The following is an 18,129-nucleotide window of genomic DNA, read 5'->3' on the forward strand; positions in this document are numbered from 1 at the left end:
CATAATCAGACTTCCCAGTACCTTTGATACTGCTGTATCGCAGAGACAACGCTCTCAGCGTGTGGCTGCACATCTTGGGAAAACCGTAGCAGTTCCTTAAGCTGAGCCTTCAGCCTCTCAACCTTTGACTCTTCTGCAGCCAGAGCTGCTCTCGTAGCCTTAGTCATAAAAATAATGAACAAATTACACGTTAAGTAGTGTCTGACACATGAAGTGCAGAAGTAAGGCTGTCTCTCAGGGTATGCACAAATCCCCTTTCAGTAGGTTTTTTCCTAGTTGTAAGGAACGAGTGGACTTTGCTAAGACAGAAAACATTATCAGGAACAATTTTGTTCCAGCAGGTTCTCTCCTCTCCTCTCCTCACACTGTCCAGCCTCTGCATTTGATCTCCAGGGTTCACTGTTTAAACAGAGTGAATCACAGGCAGACCCAGTTTCAGTTTGCTGATTGTAGTACATAACATGAGATGCATTTTTGGAGCAGTCTTAGCAGTGTCTGTTTGCATGAACAGATCCTTCTCAAAGGCTCACATATGCTGAACATTAATTCTAGGGTGACTCAGGGAAACAAAACAACTAAAACTCATGCAAATGTAGCTGGATTGAACCAGTCTAAATTTTGTGGATCCTTTTTGCATATGCTTTTCCCAGCTAGTCCTGCTGAGTTCTAGACATACAAACAGCAGGGAAAGGCATTTTGAGAACAGATAATAAATGCAAAACCAGCCCTTGAGAGGAAATGAGTGGTAAAGATTCTTATCTACTTTATGTGTGATGAATTTTTTTGCACTCATTTTTTTGAGACATTGATTTTGGTGTAAATACTGAATTGTTTCAATCTTGGGACTTCTTAGTCATGATGATGTGTCTGCCAGTAAAGGAATACAGATACTCATCTCATACAGATGAAGGATATAATGTAAAAATGGTCTTACCAAATACCTCAAAAATGTGTTTATGTCTGTGTATGCTTGTATGTATTTATATATACAGTGAGGCATTAATTTCCTTCTTTTTAAGTGGAGCAAATTGTGGTGTTTGCTCTGTATTGTGCTCTTTTTGCATATGGTCCCTTTGAACTCTAGACACAAACTCCAACACATCCTCCCGCCCTGCTCCCTCTGTGCAGTGTGAGATGAAGGTTGGGGCAGTTGATTCCACTGTTGCTAGTCACATTTTCCTCAGTCTGTTTCATGCACATTCATACTCCTTCCTTATCACTTTTAACCAATGGGACAGGCACCTGTTGGATGTCACTATAAATGTTCAGTCTGTGGCTGCACTTGATCCTCCGTACGAAAGGTAACAACTTACATTGCATTTTCTCCACAGAGTTACAAGCTCATCTTCAGTCTTTTCCCCTTCCCCAGGGTTCAGGTCATTTTCTAGTCTCTGTAGATCTTTTCTCAGCTCCTGGATGTCTGCTTCTAATTGTCTGGCTTGGTACTTATAGGCACTTTCTGACTGTTGGATCTTGAGCAATCTCTCCTCCTCCTCACTACTTAGCAGTTTCAACTTCTCCAAGGCTTTTCTTAGCTTTTCAAGTTCATCCTTTAATCTCACAGCTCCGAGTGGAGAAGTATTCTCAATCACCTCTGCACACTGATTTTCAAGGTGCTTCCATTTCTTTCCACCACTCCTAATGTCTTTTGCAATTTCCTGCAAAAATAAGTTAAATAAAGATTATCTGCAGGAATGGGAAGTTGGGGGAAAAGCTGAAAGCAGTAAGAAAAAAAGACTACCTCTCCTGGTTATATGTATTTTGTTCTTCACTTCTTATTTAAAAATATATCTTTTTTCAAGTGACCAGAAGCCAAGATTGATAATTTGACTGATTTCTGAGTAATACTAACTGCCATGATTCTGAAAATATTGGCTTGATTTTCATAAATGATTGTCACCTGAGGTCTCTGACAAAGAAAACAGAAGCTGCAGATACTAGAGAAATATTAATAGTTAGATCTCAGAGATTTTAAAGCTAAATAGTTGAAGTAGTGGCACCAAAAAATGGATATTGTTCTCAAAACTGGTATTTTCATCACCAGCTCTAAACTCTCAAAATCTGTGAACCTTTAGGGTCTATTTGGGTCATGTTTAACAAATACCATTTATTTAAACAAGTTTAAAGGACAATATTTTCAAAGAATCACATAACTGTAGGAGATCAGGCTTTAAGAAAAACAAACCAGACCAGTTTGTGACTCATGCTGCAGTTGGGAGAACCATACGTACTACGAGTTTTAGGACCTGATACAACTCTTCTGCCCTAGCCTATGTTAAAATCATCATTTTATCTAGTTTGCGTAATTCTTTTCTCAAGTACAACCTTGTGTGGTTTGAGCAACACATACAGGCATGAAAAACACACAGTCCTAACTCCTTTTTAGAGTTATATTGTTCAAGGACCTTCAGTGCCTTTAACTTGTCCTCTGCTGAAGACTTGGTTGCTTCTCCAATGCAGCAGTTCAATCTTTCTGTCACACCATTCAGCCACGATTGAAACTGGTTGACATTGGCGCTGTACTGTTCGTGTTCCTTGGTTATCGTTTCAAGCAGTTTCACTCTGTTCTGTAACAAGAGACATCAGAAGTGGTGAGGACAGTGCTTATCTGGCTCTTTTTCCTTTACATTGTAACCCAGAACTTATAAACAAGAGTCCCTTTCCCTGAGCCCCCATGACACTTGGCCTCCACAGGAATTCAAAGTTCCTCTTGAGAAACAGAGTACAAAAATACATAAAGGCTTGTCCCTATTTGTGTTGTGTTGCAGGCTCTCAATGTCTAGTCTCTGAGAAGACACACTGCAAGGTGAATTTTTGGCCTCTCCTACCCACAACATCTTATTCTCTCATTAGAAAAGAAAAGAGACGGAAGTTTGTTTCTGGTTTTTACTTTAAGACACAAGCAGTTATATTCCCCTTGCTGGTTAAAAATAGAGATGAGCACACAACAGATTGACTTTCCTTATCTCTGAAAACAAAAATAAGAGAGATTGCATTAGGGGCATGCAAATTGTTTTAAAGTGTTCATTATCTGAACAGGCTGCACAGAAAATGACCATCATCTTCAATTGTGTAGTCCAGGCACGTTCACACTTACTCACTTAGCAGGTCACAAACTACTCTGTGGTGGTATCAAAGACGCTGGAAGCAAATTCAAGCCTATGGAAAGCAGGCTTCATTTTCCAAGTTGCTGTGTGTGCACCCTATAACCGACAATCCCTGAATTTACAGGGGCCTACACGTCACGAGTTGCTCCCTGCTGATCCAGTCTGGCACTCCTCACAACAAGACAGAGTCACGTTTGCTCAGACTAGACTTGTTTGCTAGCTGAAGTTTAAGCCTTTTTGATTTTGACACAAATCACAAGGAATCCTGCTCTGCTATTTCATTAGTATAATATCCAACTTAAGTATTATTTCCTGGAAAATCAGACTGATTTTTTCTTGCCCTTTACCAGTTGGCATAGAGAGCAGCTGAGCTACGCTATGGGTACATTAGAAAAAAACAAACTCTTTCCTTGCATAATCCATTAGTGCCTGCAGCACCCTTGAAAGGCTTTGCTACCACAGACGATGGGACGAGTTTCATTTTGTGTAATATAGGACACATTACTTGCCTCTGAGCAGAGCTTCCTCACAGTTGCCCTCCACAGAGAGGAGTAGGGTGACAGCTGCAATTGTAGGCAGAGTTACTAAGTCCCCTCTGCATTTTCCTTGTCTCTGTGATGCTCTGGACACGTCCCCACACCTGTCAACCTGCCTGAGGTGGCAGTGAGCCATCACCACTCTGTCAGTCTATTCTCCAGCCAGGCCAACAGGAGAATGGCATAAGAATCAGTCACCATAGGATCTCCCATGTGCTGGGGGTTGTGGTCACTCTTGGACTTTGCTGTTCACCTTTGGGACAGGTTAAGCCCGTGGTTAAGCCCAGGTTAAGTACAAAGCCACCACTCTCCATGTGGCACAACACCGGTGTGTTTTCTACACTGCCACTGCAGTCTCTGGTGACTTGTGCAAATGATGAGTGACTCCCCTAAAGTTAGTTGACTCACTGTGGGACAAAAGAGTGACAGCTAAGGGACAACTGCTTCTCATGGAGGATGAAATGCTGCACCACCCATAAATGTGTTTGGATGAGAGCAAAAGGCAGAATTACGGCTGCAGTTTTCTGTGGCCAAGATGTATCCAGCAGAATATCTCAATTATTGAATCCCCTTGCCTTGATTCTCACATCTGCAGAGGTTAAACAATTCACTCCTGGACCTCAAGTTAGGGACTTGAAGAAGGCAACCTTGTAGCAGCATAAATGGGCCACACACCCATGTGAACCAAGTCAGGGCAAGCTTATTGATTCCAAGCAACTAGGCTAATTTGTTGCCCTGAGAGAAGCTCCAAAGGGTGTAAATCAGAATAACAAAGTGGAGACATTAAGCTCAAAAATCTTATGCTAATATATAGGGGGATTAAAAGGAAGTCAAAATGACCCACCCTTGGCCAAGGCTGTTCAGCCAAAACAAAGGAGTGCACAATTTGGGTGTGCTGCTGGTCTATCAGGTCAAGGAGTAGACACCATGGATCTGAACAGACTGGGCAAGTTTTCAGACAAAAGGCTTACAAAGAGCTGGCTGAGTTGGCCCCCCAAGAGGTTAGGCAGGAAAACTTTCCAATGATGGAAAATATGGTATCATTTGCTCCTGTTAGGCTAATTGTTCAGGGAGCAGGACAGTGTGAAACTCAACGTCCACATGCATTTGGTTAATGTGAGGAGACATTATGAAGGACATGGCCCTGGAAAGAGTGAGAGCACTGACAGGAAAAGAATGGGTTTGCCATGGGCTGCAGAGAAAGAAATGTGTCCTAGCAGGATATGCCCAACCCTGGGTACTCAAGGAAGGTGGATAAAGGCATAGGAAACCCTCTCCCCTAAGATCCCCCTACAGTCAGCAAAAGCAAGTGAGTCTCCTCCAGAAGGCAATCTAGACCACATAAGGAAGTTCCTGCTTTAAACCTGCTGTGGATTTTCAAGCAGAGTACAGAAAGCTCCTGTAGCCCTTCCTGGTGCTTTTAATCTTAGATCTAGGGTGCCTAAGCAAACCCATTATAATTATCTAGGTTTCAGTTAACAGAGACAACATGGATTGAAATTAATTTGCTGTGCTCAGAAATATTTTATATATTTGTCTAAATATCAACATACTGTATATCAACTTTTCTTACCATTTTCAGACACTATTTATGCTAAAACACACAATCACCTACCTCTGCATATAGTAAATTACTAGGCAAGGGAAAGCACATAGGAAACGGCTTCCACATCTAAAAATATTCCTGCCGATGCAATTAAAAGAAAATTATGTGCTTTTAAAATTTGGGAATGTTAAGAACACATGTTAGCACTAAGAAAATAAAAAAAATAAAATAAAAAAAAAACCAACAGAAAACCACCATTTGCTCATACCAGAGAAGCAATATCACAGGCAAACTATTTAAGAAACACTGACCAACAGCCTGCCTTCTGATAGAGCTGGACAACTGCACAGGATCTAAAAATGCTCTTCAAACACAAGTGTAATCTACAAACACCAGAGAGCCTCCTCTGGGAGGCAGCTCAGGCATTCAGCTGGCATCTGCAAGGCACATTTAGCCTCGCCTCTCATCATGTGAGGGGCGGGAGCAATCCCCTTACAACTCTGCGTCTCTTTCATTCACTCTTCCCGCCTGTTGGAAGAGATGTCAGGGTTTCTCTAACTAGTATTATACTTTCCAACATGATTCCCAAGGTGCCTGTAGCCTTGGCATTAGATGATGAACTCTGCATTTACTTTGGTTGCAAAATCCAAGGCCTCCCACTCCCTTTTGTGTTCCATATCTCCTGAAAGAGGGATTTCTTAACTGGATTCTCTCACTCCATCCTTCTATGAAATGTGCTATTTATAACCAATGCCAAAGAAAAGCTTTTTCTGGTGTCTCAGTTGACTGGAAACATAAAGATGTATTTTATCTAACTACTATGAGCCACTTCCTGATCTCATTTACACCAGCATGTATCCAAGTCAGTTAGAGAAATCACACTACGTAAAACCAGTCTCAGACAGGTCAAATTCTGGCTTTGAGTATTCAAATTACTGGATTGAAAGAACAGCCTTATTAAAATAACTAATGACTGTCTCCCGCTTCAAAACCAAAGACAAATTTTGGTTAGGAGGGAGTGATGAGAATTTTAAACGGTAATCTAGATTGACAACACCTAAATTTCCACAAATCTTCTTATTTGTAAAACCAGTTGCCTTGTAATCAAGATCCACCTTCAAAAATAAACAATCAGTGTAGAGGCTCGAATCTGTTGGTGGCTTCTCTGTGGAAGCTGCAGTTACAGAACTTCAAAATATACTCCCAATTTTGGAGAGACATTAGCAGTAGTTGTATATTTATGGCTAAAAAATACCTGAATTTCATGCTCAAAAAAGGTGCCAGCTCAGAATTTTTTTGTTGTTTAGAGGTTTGGGATATTTTTCATTAAAAGTATCCATAGAGCAAGCAGGGAAATGGCATGAGCATCCCAATTTTGTTCTTCCAGTGTGATCTGAAGTTAAATTTGTATGACAGCACCCAGGGAGGGAAAGCATACATCGCTGTCAGGCTCCAGTTCTAGACTCAGGTGTAGGTGTAGGAATAAATAGAAGGCAGAATTATAACAGAGGCAGATAGCAGAACCAATGTAATGAAAATTATTTGTATTTGCAACAGGTAACTCTAGACTATGAAACTCCTGGAAGCCACTGTGAGACAAAAACCAGGTTTTAATTTCTTTGTTTGGTATAGATGTGTCTATACATATATTTAAAATATACCTTTGAGCCTTTCTATTGATTTGTTAGTAAGAAACTGAATTCCTCTAACCACCCACAGGTGTCTACCCCTCAGCCACACTACAAGGTCTAGTCCTGTCTTTACCTGACTTTCAAAAGTGAAAAGCATGAGCTTTTTCTGAAATCTTCACTCAGGAATAGGGTCAAAGGAAATCACTGGTACTGAAAAATGAAGTAGGATGTCTTACACTAGCCTATCTAATGACTGTTGAAACTGGAAGATTAGCATCAGGCAAGAACTAGTATATGTGTGCATGAAAATCCTTCAGATACTGGAAATGGTGAGCTGAGCAAAGTGTTGGGCCACAGCTGACTCCTACCTCCACGTTTCCCAGTTCTGCAGGCAGGGAGTGCAGCTCTGGATCTGGGCTAATGTTACTTCCTCCAACAAGGGTGCATGGTTGTAATATTCCCTGGCTCTAGGAATGGGTACTTTGCATCTGGTTATACAAGAATCACTAATGTGCTGAAAGACTAGGAACAATTCAAACTTTATATAGAGATGGCCTAAAGCAATATTCACTAGGACACAGTAAGCAGCTTGCAGTTACTTTTCAACAACATACTATATGGCACTGTGTAAGAGCATCCCAATTAACAGCTCATCTTGAAACTTGACAACTCCTGCAAACAGTTCACTGACTGAAGGAACAGGGGTCCTCAGCTTTGTTTCCTTTTGCAGTCCTACCAAGCACCATGACTGAAGGAGCAGAGAGCAAACAATACTGTATGGTGAAATGTATGAATACTGGTGTGATTTGAACACCTCCCACTCCTTATAAGTGTACCTGAGCTTCTTGTCTGATTCCTTCATATTCCACTCTCATTTTCTTCTGAGCATCCTCATCAACACTGGGGTCACCTATCCTGCTGAACAAGGAAGCAGCTTCCTCCAGCAGCCTTTCCAGCAGGACTGACTGATTTACGACATCATTCAGCAGAACCTGAGCATGGCTCAGCTGCCACTGCTTCTCCTTCAAGCCAAGCTGCAACTCAATGTCAGGCTCCAAGGTCACCCTCATGTTGTGAATCCATGCGTAAAACTCATCTTGGGCTTTCAGGTACTCGCTCCAGTGCAGCCAGACCCACTCAATACGGCTGTTGGGAAAGCAGGAGAGATGCGTTAGTTGAAATGAAAGATGGGAGCAGTGGAGAACAACAAGCTCAAAAGGTCTTCAAAGCAACAGATAAGGCTCTCAGCAATTTTAAGCTGCTCTGATTTCACAGGGTCCAGATTCACTTCTCAAGCCTTCCCTCCTTTGGGGAGGAAATATTTTGTGCAAGGTCCCTGTGCCTGACCAAACTCATCATGCCAGACGATGAGGCGGCTGGGCCAGTCTGTGAAGGCAGAGCCCTGAGGTCCCACTGACCCTCTCTCCCTACACAGTCCCCAAAATGTTCATGGGACTGAGATTATTAGCAGGAATTTCTATCTACAATCCAGGTAGCAGAGAGAGGTAGGAAGTGTTTTAAGAAAGCATGGGATGAGACAACTGCCTCAGTACACCAAAGAGTACGTTTGTCTTACCTGTGACAATGAGTAATGTATATGGCTGTCTCTTCCCACAAGGCTTTAATGTCTTTCAGTTTAGATAGTACCTCGTGCTTCTTATCCTCACTGATGCTGCGAAGAGCAGCATCTGCCTTCACAAGAATCAAGTCCATTTTCAAGCTGCCTTCTGGCTCCAGGGCACGTATTTTCTATGAGAAAAAAATGATAACTGAAAGCATGAAAAGAAAGTAAGTGTAATTGATGAAATGTAAACTTTGGTTTTACCCAGGAATCATGAATTCATTGAATCATTTAAGTTGGAAAAGACTCTTAAGATCATTAAGTCCAATCGTTAACCTAACACTATGGTGGGATGGAAATGTTTCTATACAACACTGACAATTAATCCTTCTCACCTCACTCCCTGCTGCAAAGCTTCTCCTGAAAGAAAAATATGAACTTTTCTTCAGACTTGTTTATTCTTAAACATTCTAAAGAACTGAATTTAAAGCCACACAGTAGTTGAAAAACATTTAAGTTAGCTAGAAAAAACAGATAATCTTCTATGAAATGCCTGTGGCTGTGTTTCCACTGCTGTTATAAATTATAGCACTATGTTGCCACATGCCAGCTGTTCTCCCCCACCTGCCAAAGCACGTAGAGCCAATCTCCACAGGGTACACTGCAACGTCTCAATTTTAAGGTCTACTATAAGAAATCATAAGGCATATTAAAAAGGTTTCCTAGTGCAAATAAAAGTTGGCTTAGAAAACAAGCCTGCTACCAAGTTTTGCTTTGACCCTTAATTGCTAAGTTACAGATTGGTGAAAATGTGCATCTTGCACAAATAGAAATGCCAGGAACTGAAAGTTGAGTCATCTAATTTTAAGTAAACTGTCTTCCTCTATCCAGAAATGGAAAAAACAGAACAAGTTCTGTACAATATAACAGATTAATTATGCTCCAATTTGGATGTCAGCTTTCAACATCACTTTATCCAAACTTCCGATACCATCAGATTAGCTTTTCTTGCTGTTCTTCCATAAACTCCTGGCAAACTGCAGGCTTTTGCATTTGAAGAAAAAGGCTTCTATAATAAAAACACCGAGAGGTTCAAAATCAGCAATTACTTCTGGAAAAATTAGACCTATGGGATTTGTTAAAAAAAAAAATCATGTCAGTTATTGCAAAGGTGAGACCAAATAAAAGACCTTCAGATTTCCAGTCTCACATTCTGGGCAAAGGCTGTTCTTTTGGCATGTACACAGCACACCTGCATGTGACATACAAACAGGTGTTTGGACAAATTATCTACTATGAAAAGTGTGATTAACAGAATCCAGGAAAGCATGGCAAAGGGTACGGCAAAGAAAGAAAATACAAGCCATAGCCATCATCCAGCAGGAAAAATTTAAGAATAAAGCTGTTTTCTGAGCCTGACATTTTTCAAGCAACAGAAAGCAAACAACAGCCAGAGAGAAAGCAGTGGCTGTACAGTCATTTTTCTTTTTCAAATCTGTTTTTTATATGATTGCTATCATTGGTTGGCATTTTCATTAACAAATTAACTGAAAAAAAAACCACAGGAAGGAAGTATGAAAAAACCTGACAAGCCAGATGCAAAAAAGGAATTGAAAATTGATCAGTGGATTTGAAAACAGCCAATAGTGAAGCAGCAAGACCATCACGAGGACACACGAGCTGGAGAGGGAAGCCAAGCTCAGGAAGGGGGCAGAACAAGGGAGCAGGTGATTAAAGTAAACACAGGAAGAGAGAATAGACACTTGTTAATCTTTAGAATGATGAATTTCCCAAGTCTGAATTGAAAATATCTCCTAACATGACTTTTTGCATGTTATAGAGCTCCTCTAAAGCCCACAGAAGTCAGTGGGCTTTGGTCCTGGCCATATCAAATCACCACAAACCTCTAGACCTTACTTCTTATCTCTGCCATGAATGCACCCCCTTTTCCAAACTACCACTCTTCTACTCAAGTTCCTGTGTTTCTTGCCTGTTTTTTGAGACTACACATTATAGATTCCCAGACAAAAGGAAAGGGTAAAAACAACTTAGGGGGAGAAAAATAAAACTATAGACCAAGAGGAAATGCTTCAGATATTCATGACTGACATGCAAGTCTAGCTACCATCTACCTCTCCATGAACAGTCTCCGTATTACACCAGAGGCAAGATCCATCCTCCAGTAAACCACAGTTAAGTAAAAAGGCTGAAGACGTCACTGTACCATCATGTAAAGTATCTTGTCCTCCATGTATGCCTGCAATTTCTTTTGAATTGTTAAACTTTAGAAGAGGCAGGCCAAATATGAGTAGACACACACAAAAAAAGGCTTTTGGGTAAATAACAACGGGAAAGATTTTGCCATTTAAAGAACAGGCTAGTTGGAATTAAAGGTAATAAAGGTATAAAAATAGTTCATGTTAATCACAGAAATATTACCACTCCCTTTAATCTTGAATGGTAGAGATGGGACAAATAGGAGTGTTTCCTTCTCTGAGATTACAAGACCTAGATAACATCTAATGAAACTGAAGTTAATGAATGTGAAATCACAGTAAGAGAGCAGGCACAATCTGCAACAGGATCTCTGCGAGAAGAGTTATACAAGAGATTAAATAAAACCAGGAAAAAATGAAAACATTTACCTTTTCATTAGAGAGAAGACAAAGGGGACCAGTAAACCATCTTTTTATCAGGGTTTATGGAAAAGAACAAAGGGATTACTCTAGAACAGCCATTACCAGGACACTACAATATTTCCCTCTCAGTGCAAGAGTCCTGGAGGAGACGGAACACCAACGTGCTCTGATTCTCTTATACGATATGCTGGTCTTCTGCAAATTACTATGGTAATTGCAAGCAGCAACGAAACTGTTGCAGGTTTGAGCATGCTCACTGTAAACATTTTAACCTGCCAAACCCACTGCTAGTCTTGGAAGCCTGTGATATCAAATTGCAATCCTCTTTTTCTACGTCTGTAAACATTTTGCAGATGGAAAAAATTAGAAAGAATACTGATGTGAACCCATCCATGCAGGACCAATGCTCCAAAAATGAGGGGCAGCTGACAATTTCTTAATGTACAGCTCCAGAGCTCACAGTAATAACTGGTCTAACAACGGCAGCTGTGATTGCCACCTCTGAATGGCTACATCACTCCCCCCTTACCTCAGTTTCTCTCAGTCTGGCTTCTAGGGCAGATCGAGGTCCTTTGGTGTTGTCATTGATCCTCAGTCTCTCTTGGATGGCCTTCATCCAAGCTTCTGCATTCTCCACGCTACTGTCAAATTCATCCTGTAGCTGCTGAGTCATCGCATTTGAAGAAGCTGAAAGGATAAGAACAGGGAGGTAAGTAGGTTTTGGTTAAGACCTAAACAGGAACGCAAGGCAATCTAAAGGAGCAAGGGAGAAAAGCTAATGATGTTGTGGCTTTCCTTTTTAACGATAATACCAAAAAATGCAGCAGTATTGCTGTTCAGTTGAGCACAGAGAACACATTCACACTGCAGCTTTCCCAAATGAAAATATACCAGGAAACAAAAAGAAGGTGGGGAACTGTGGGAGGCTCCATCACAGTAAACAGATTTAATTCAAAGCTTTCAAATGAGATTAATTTAGTGTTTGTGGTATATTCCAGACTGGCTACACCAATCACAAACACTTTCTGTTTCTTCACAGAGCCTAGTCAGTATAAAATTCTCCCTCTGCCTTTCCTGGCTCAGGTACTGAGCACCTGACACCAGACTACTAAAGCACTTCAGCAAATGCTTAATCGAGAGGTGTATAAACCCTTTAAGGCTGTTGAGATCAGAATCAGGTACTTAGGCCTTCAGTTAACTTCTCCTCCTGAGACCACGCAGAGGTTACCTGAATGCACATGCAGTGAGTCTGGGGTACACACACAATGAGAACTGGCCAGCAATTGCCAAGCAGTTGCGAAGACAAACCATTCACAAGCCATCGCAGGGGAATATCAACGCTGGTGGATGTCTTCTTTTGCCATCTCTTTTACTCCATACCAAGGCTCCAAGCTTTTAATTTTCCCCTCCCTCTCTCAGTGAGAAGGTATGATGGTTGGTTGCTCTGTTGATGTCTCTGTTTAGAGCACAAGCCCAGACGGCCTCCTTTGTGCCTGAATAATAGAGCAGAGCCATCCTAGGCTCACCCCTAAGCACTCCCAGACTAAACTTGACTAATAAGGATGAACCAAAACAAAGCTCCCTGTAGGTCAGCTCCGCTGAAGTGAACAGAAAGATAGTCACTGACATTCAATGGGTTTGGATCACATCCTACAACTACTGCCAGACAAGCAATCAGTGTAAAATAAAATATTCTTCCCCTTTGTTATTTGCCACTGAAAGATTTTTGCAGCAGAAATTTTGAGACTTAATTACTGAACCCAAGGTCATTGCACAGAATTCAGTTCCACAGCAGCCCCTCAGTTTCCATGAAATGATTCATGTGGAAGAAAGCGTTCAGTGAGAGACTCAGCGCACAGCTCTTGGTGAAGCTGGACCAGTGACATTTTGTAACCCCTATAGGTCTCAGAAGTTTAGTCTTTATAAGGGAGAGCCATCCTTCTGCTCACAAGCAGAAAGTTTCCCACCATCCTGCTGATATTCCTTTTCATGAGGTAAAAGTATTCATGCAATGTTAGATGTCCTCCCCTGCAGCACCCAGTGCATTTTCTTCCACATCAGACCAGAGGAAACAAGATGTCAGTATTCACAAGTCTGAATTGTTGCTTCCCAGCCTTCAGCAGGCTTTCTACCCAACAGGTTCCAGAAGAGAGTGAAAGAACTGCACCTACAGCTACTGCACTACCCACAGGGACAATTGGAACAGAGGATGGGGTCAGACCTCCATGCACAGACCAGTGGAGCTGCATTTGCATGGAAGAGGGAATTCCTCCCTAAGTGGGAGGACAGAGCAGAATCTAAGGCTGTAACTCTCAGAACTTGAGGGCAATTTTAAAAAGTGTGACCTCACCTTGAAAAGATTTAATAAATAGAACAGGATGTACTGGCTTTAGTGAGGGTGGTGTGGTATGGGGCATTTACTCCCTCTCTCAAATATAAAAAAACAAGACAGGATATATAATTACAGCTAAAACCATTGACTTACATCACAAGAATCCAAAGGATGAAGCCAGCTAATGGAGTAATGTTATTCTCAGTGGATTGCTAGATAGCTGTGTCCTTCTCCAACTATGACTGGTCCAGAACTGACATTTCTGAATTGTAATAATCCAACTCTCAGAAGAGAGCACGCATCTCGTTGTAGCTGACAGATCAACTCATTTTCACATTAACTTTTCACATTATATCTGGCAGTTGTAGAGGGACTGTCCCCTAAAACTTTCCTTGTTACATACATACATTTTCTAGGCAAACAGTTTCTGAATGCACAAGTATAAGCTGTGGTGATTCCAGTTATGCTCTTGTGAAACAAAAAGTCACAGTACACTTGCTGGATAGACACTGATGAGGAGTGGCATTCATTTCCCAGGAGAGGTTTCTATTCCCAGCAACATATATTTCAAATTTGCTTCACGACTCCAGTCATGGAGTAGCCAATACAGAATGTTATGTTGTCCTGGTCATATTTCTTATAAAAAAGCAGAGGGTTAAGAAGCAGTGGAAAACCTACCATCATCTAACAGGAAGAAAACCACATTCACACTCTGCCCTCACGCTACTCTCCTTTGAGTGTAAGGAATTTCTGTCCAAAACCCACAGTCACAAAGATCTCTATCCCACACACAGTCATTCCACATAAGGAGTTCCACAGGAAGCCACTAAAAATATTATTTCAATGTTAAGATCACCAGTTTGCAAAGGAAGAGAAACACTTTGTTACTCCAACTGCCTGCGTAACATAGACTGATTTTGACCAAGTAATTCCTACATCTATTACCATAAAGATGATTAAATTTAGCATGTAGTACAACTCAGTGCCCAGCCAGATTTCATGGTAGCTATGACCTGCTATACCTCACATGAATTTGGGCAGCCCCTTGAGACCTACTGTCCTCCCTCCACACAGGACAGCCAGACACTGTCAGCTCCAGCGCCAATCTTTTGTTCTGGAACACTTCCCAGGCACTAATGGCATGCTTGATACCTGTAAGGTAAAATTATGTTTTCTGACTTACTGTCTGCCTGGGAAGAAGAACAGCAGTTGACTGTGAAATATGACAATATCTGTAATTTCTTTGCAAATGCTTCTAAAGCTGAGATAAATGATTAGTCAGTAGGAGTTAATGAATCAACAGTATTCACCCCATTCCTGTTGCATCATTGACTGAGCAATACTTCTGGACTCTGATCAGCACAAAAAGGACAAAGAAGACATAGGAGGTCCCGGAAGAGACCTGAGTTGTTCAGCTATGCAGAGTCAGTATTAACACACCAACCTGCAACAGCAGCAGACCATTAGGGCCCCCTGTCCTAGGCTCTGTCTCTGGGACTCACTGTGCCAGGGAAAGCCTCCCCTCAATCACTGGTGTGATCCTCTGAGCAATTTGGACAAAATTGTTTTTGTCACAGTTATTGTCAAATGCATGTGGCTGTTCAAAAGAGCTTTTCATTTTAATGCCACTTGAATCAGTGTATTAATTCATACTGTGGAAGGAACATTTACAGTGCAGAAAACACTTAGTATCTCTATATATATGTTACTAAATGAGGTTAATAACTATGCATAAGAAATTCTGACATAGATAATGAGATGCTGAGCAAAACTGAGTTTTATTTCTCCAAATGCAGTCACACAGTTATTTGGTAGAAGTAACGAAGAAGAATATTTCAGGGTGCTGAAGAAAACTGACCAAGGACAGCTCCTGCAGCATGTCCAGAGGCTATAAAAAGCACATTTCAGGAACAGGAGAATATAAGACATGGATTAGCTCCAGAAACCTTTAGCTGAATCTCTCCCACAGCACTAGTCTTCCTGCCTTTTCTGAATCACCCTCTGTGGCCCCTAAAACACCACTTGGCAATGTCTGGGTAGGCACACGTGTTTCAGTGCCATGGAGGGATGATGCCTCAGTCCTGGCCCAGCTGCTCTGCCAAACCAACTGCACACCCACGGTAAAACCAGGGCTTGTACTGTTTTGTCTGTGGCTTGGTTACACCCATGGGATATCTGTACCTTTGGAGGAGGGTAAGATGAAACCTGGGACAACACACATTTATCTTCTCTCTTGTCCAGGCACAAAACCGTTTAGCAAAGAGGGAAGTCAGAGAATTGCAGTCTTCCACCTTTTCCCAAAATCCTGGAGGAGAAGGGGCATGTGCACGTGCACATGGGAGGCACATGCACTCTACCCTCAGCTTCCCCCCATGCTGAACACTCTGACAGGAAGGAATGAGATTCAAAGCAACAGCAAGCTAGGGTTTGCTTTTAAAATGTGCCCCGTTTGTGCTGGACTAGGCTGAAGAGATGTGGAGGCAGCCTTGTTTCAGCTGTGGTCTTGGAGCCATCTGCTAAAAGAGCACGTAAATTATTTGGCTGACTGCTCTGCATTATAGTTCTTGACCCACTACATGGGAGCAGCACCACTGAGAGATGTGGACATGCCTGGGTTTCCATGACAGACCCTAACACAGAGGCAGGCAGAGGTCATCCTTCACATGACCCACACAGCACTTGCAGGGCCAAATTTCTCTGAGTTCTTCCCTAAGTACAGCCACTGCAGCAGTCTTGCTAGTGCATCTAATAACTCTGCTGGCATATTGCAAGGTTTACTCATTTAATAATTATAATACATGACTGGGAGCTTTTAAAGTTCTTTTTCAAGTGCAGTGTCTTTTTCATAGGATTATCTTATTATTTTGTAACATTTCCTAACATACTATTTTCTTTCTATGAGGTCATGCTGTTTTGCTTTGTTTTATTCTTTTCAAATTTAAATCTCTTAAACGTTTCTTACAACCACTCCCATTTTACAAATTCTTTAAACCCTACATTTACAGAACACAGGTTTTTAAATGGTTTCAATATGTCTTGGATTCCTATACTTGACTAGTTTCCAGAACCCAGTTCTTACAAAAATAAAAGTACAAAAATGTTCCAGGAAAATTCAAACCACTCATCATTAGGGACACTATTTTCCAATTATTGAAATAGTTCAAACTTTTCATAACTCTTTTCATTTGGTTCTGGGATTGGATGTGAAAAAAAAAAGGATTTAAAAAACACTGAAGTGTATCAAATTTTAGACAAATGCATGAGTGTGCAAGGAATTCTGGCTCTGGGAATTGTATCTGGGATAATTTGGTAACTTTTCAGCTTCCCTAGATACTGTAAAGGGAGCTCTGAGAAGACACAGAGCAAGGAGCCCTGACCTGTCTGCTTCAGACTGGAGCAGAGAGTCAGTCATTGTCACAGACCACAGAGGCACAGAGCACTGACCCTTGTCTTTCCGAATATTCTTGGTCTACTCTAGGAGGAGCTACTTTGAATTTTGAATCTAGCTAATGCTTCACCAGCCTTACTGAAAGCCTCCAGGGTAGTTGCACCCATGCAGAGCTGTGTCAAACCGCCTGAGTAGGTGCAGAAGCCCTCAAGGTTTCAAATAAAAGGTATAGTTTTTTCCAGCATAATCTTTCAGAGACTCAAAACATTAATCCTATCACCTTGGCCATCTTCCAACACAGCCCTCTCCAGTGTTATTGGCAGTGAATGTTTATGACAGTCAACAACTGTTTGTCCTAATTAATGAGCCAGAGTATGAATAGGGGTTTTTGGAATAAACACATCCATATCTTAGTTACAAGCATCCTCTTCAACCAAGGAATGCTAATGTCCTGAGTACATACAGCACTCATGTATATCATAACCACTTCCTCTCCCTCACAAAACAATCCATAGGAAGCCTATGGCTAATGCAAGACATTCTGCCACAACATGATCACACCTGACAGTTTTCTTTTTGTTACTAAAACCTGAAAAGCAGAGACATGCTGTGCAGGCTCTCAAAAAATGCCTGATTTTTTTTCAGCCATTTTTTTTAAAGATTAATTTCAGACTTTGGTGAGAGCCAGTACAAATGTGATTTTTTTTTGTTTCAAGACTGCTGTGGAAACTACATGATTCCCAGGTCTAAAAAGCCATTTCCTTAAAAAAGGGACTGAAATTTTAAAATACTTTTCTACCTGGATGGAATCACCATGTACAAGTAAGGCAGAGTTGGGTCCTGAGGCTATCTTCCCTTTTAGGGAGCAACAATAATTAGATTTGATCACAGCATTTTGATTTTTTTTTCAGTCTTCAAATCACTTAGAAGTAAAAAAGAATACATGAGGACTCTTAATTACAAATCTCTCCCCACTCCATACACACTTGTGCATTTCCAGGTCACACTAGGAGACAGGTTGGTCTACCATGATTCCATTAGATAAGTAAAATGCAGGTTTTAGCACTTCTCTAGAATTTTTTTTTATCACCAAGGAGACAGAGTATCTAAATTAGATAGCTGTCTGGTTTAGATTTTGATTTTCTATCTCCACATTATTGAGGTACTAAACAATCTTTAGAGCATTTATTCACTCAGACCCCTGGGAAGTAAGACTATCTTATCCCCTTTATAGATAAAACTTGGGTTCAAAGGCACTTTGTTTCTTGCCTTTAAACAGTAAGGAAATACTTGAAAGGACAAGAACAAAGTCAAAGATTCAGTTAATAAACACTCCAGAGAATGATTGTCAACCTTTTCTAATCTATACCCCTTCAAGTGTCTCTGCTG

At 41.1% G+C, this 18,129-nt stretch overlaps 1 protein-coding gene across 1 annotated transcript in view; it reads right to left on the reverse strand.

Moving 5' to 3' along the window:
* Positions 1 to 11,702, reverse strand: part of SYNE3 (spectrin repeat containing nuclear envelope family member 3) — a 44,976-nt gene extending 33,274 nt beyond the window's left edge. Inside the window, exons 1-6 of the mRNA XM_008933570.4 lie at positions 11,550 to 11,702; positions 8,397 to 8,569; positions 7,657 to 7,966; positions 2,406 to 2,567; positions 1,314 to 1,658; positions 22 to 158 (exon numbers count right to left, since the gene is read on the reverse strand). Of these exons, the coding sequence (XP_008931818.2) occupies positions 22 to 158; positions 1,314 to 1,658; positions 2,406 to 2,567; positions 7,657 to 7,966; positions 8,397 to 8,569; positions 11,550 to 11,693 (1,271 nt within the window). The 5' untranslated portion in view covers positions 11,694 to 11,702. The remainder of the gene's footprint in view (positions 1 to 21; positions 159 to 1,313; positions 1,659 to 2,405; positions 2,568 to 7,656; positions 7,967 to 8,396; positions 8,570 to 11,549) is intronic.
* Between the last annotated feature and the right edge of the window lie 6,427 nt (positions 11,703 to 18,129).

Source organism: Manacus vitellinus, unplaced genomic scaffold, assembly GCF_001715985.3.
Source record: "Manacus vitellinus isolate BGI_N305 unplaced genomic scaffold, ASM171598v3 scaffold_6_pilon, whole genome shotgun sequence".
Taxonomy (NCBI): Eukaryota; Metazoa; Chordata; class Aves; order Passeriformes; family Pipridae; genus Manacus; species Manacus vitellinus.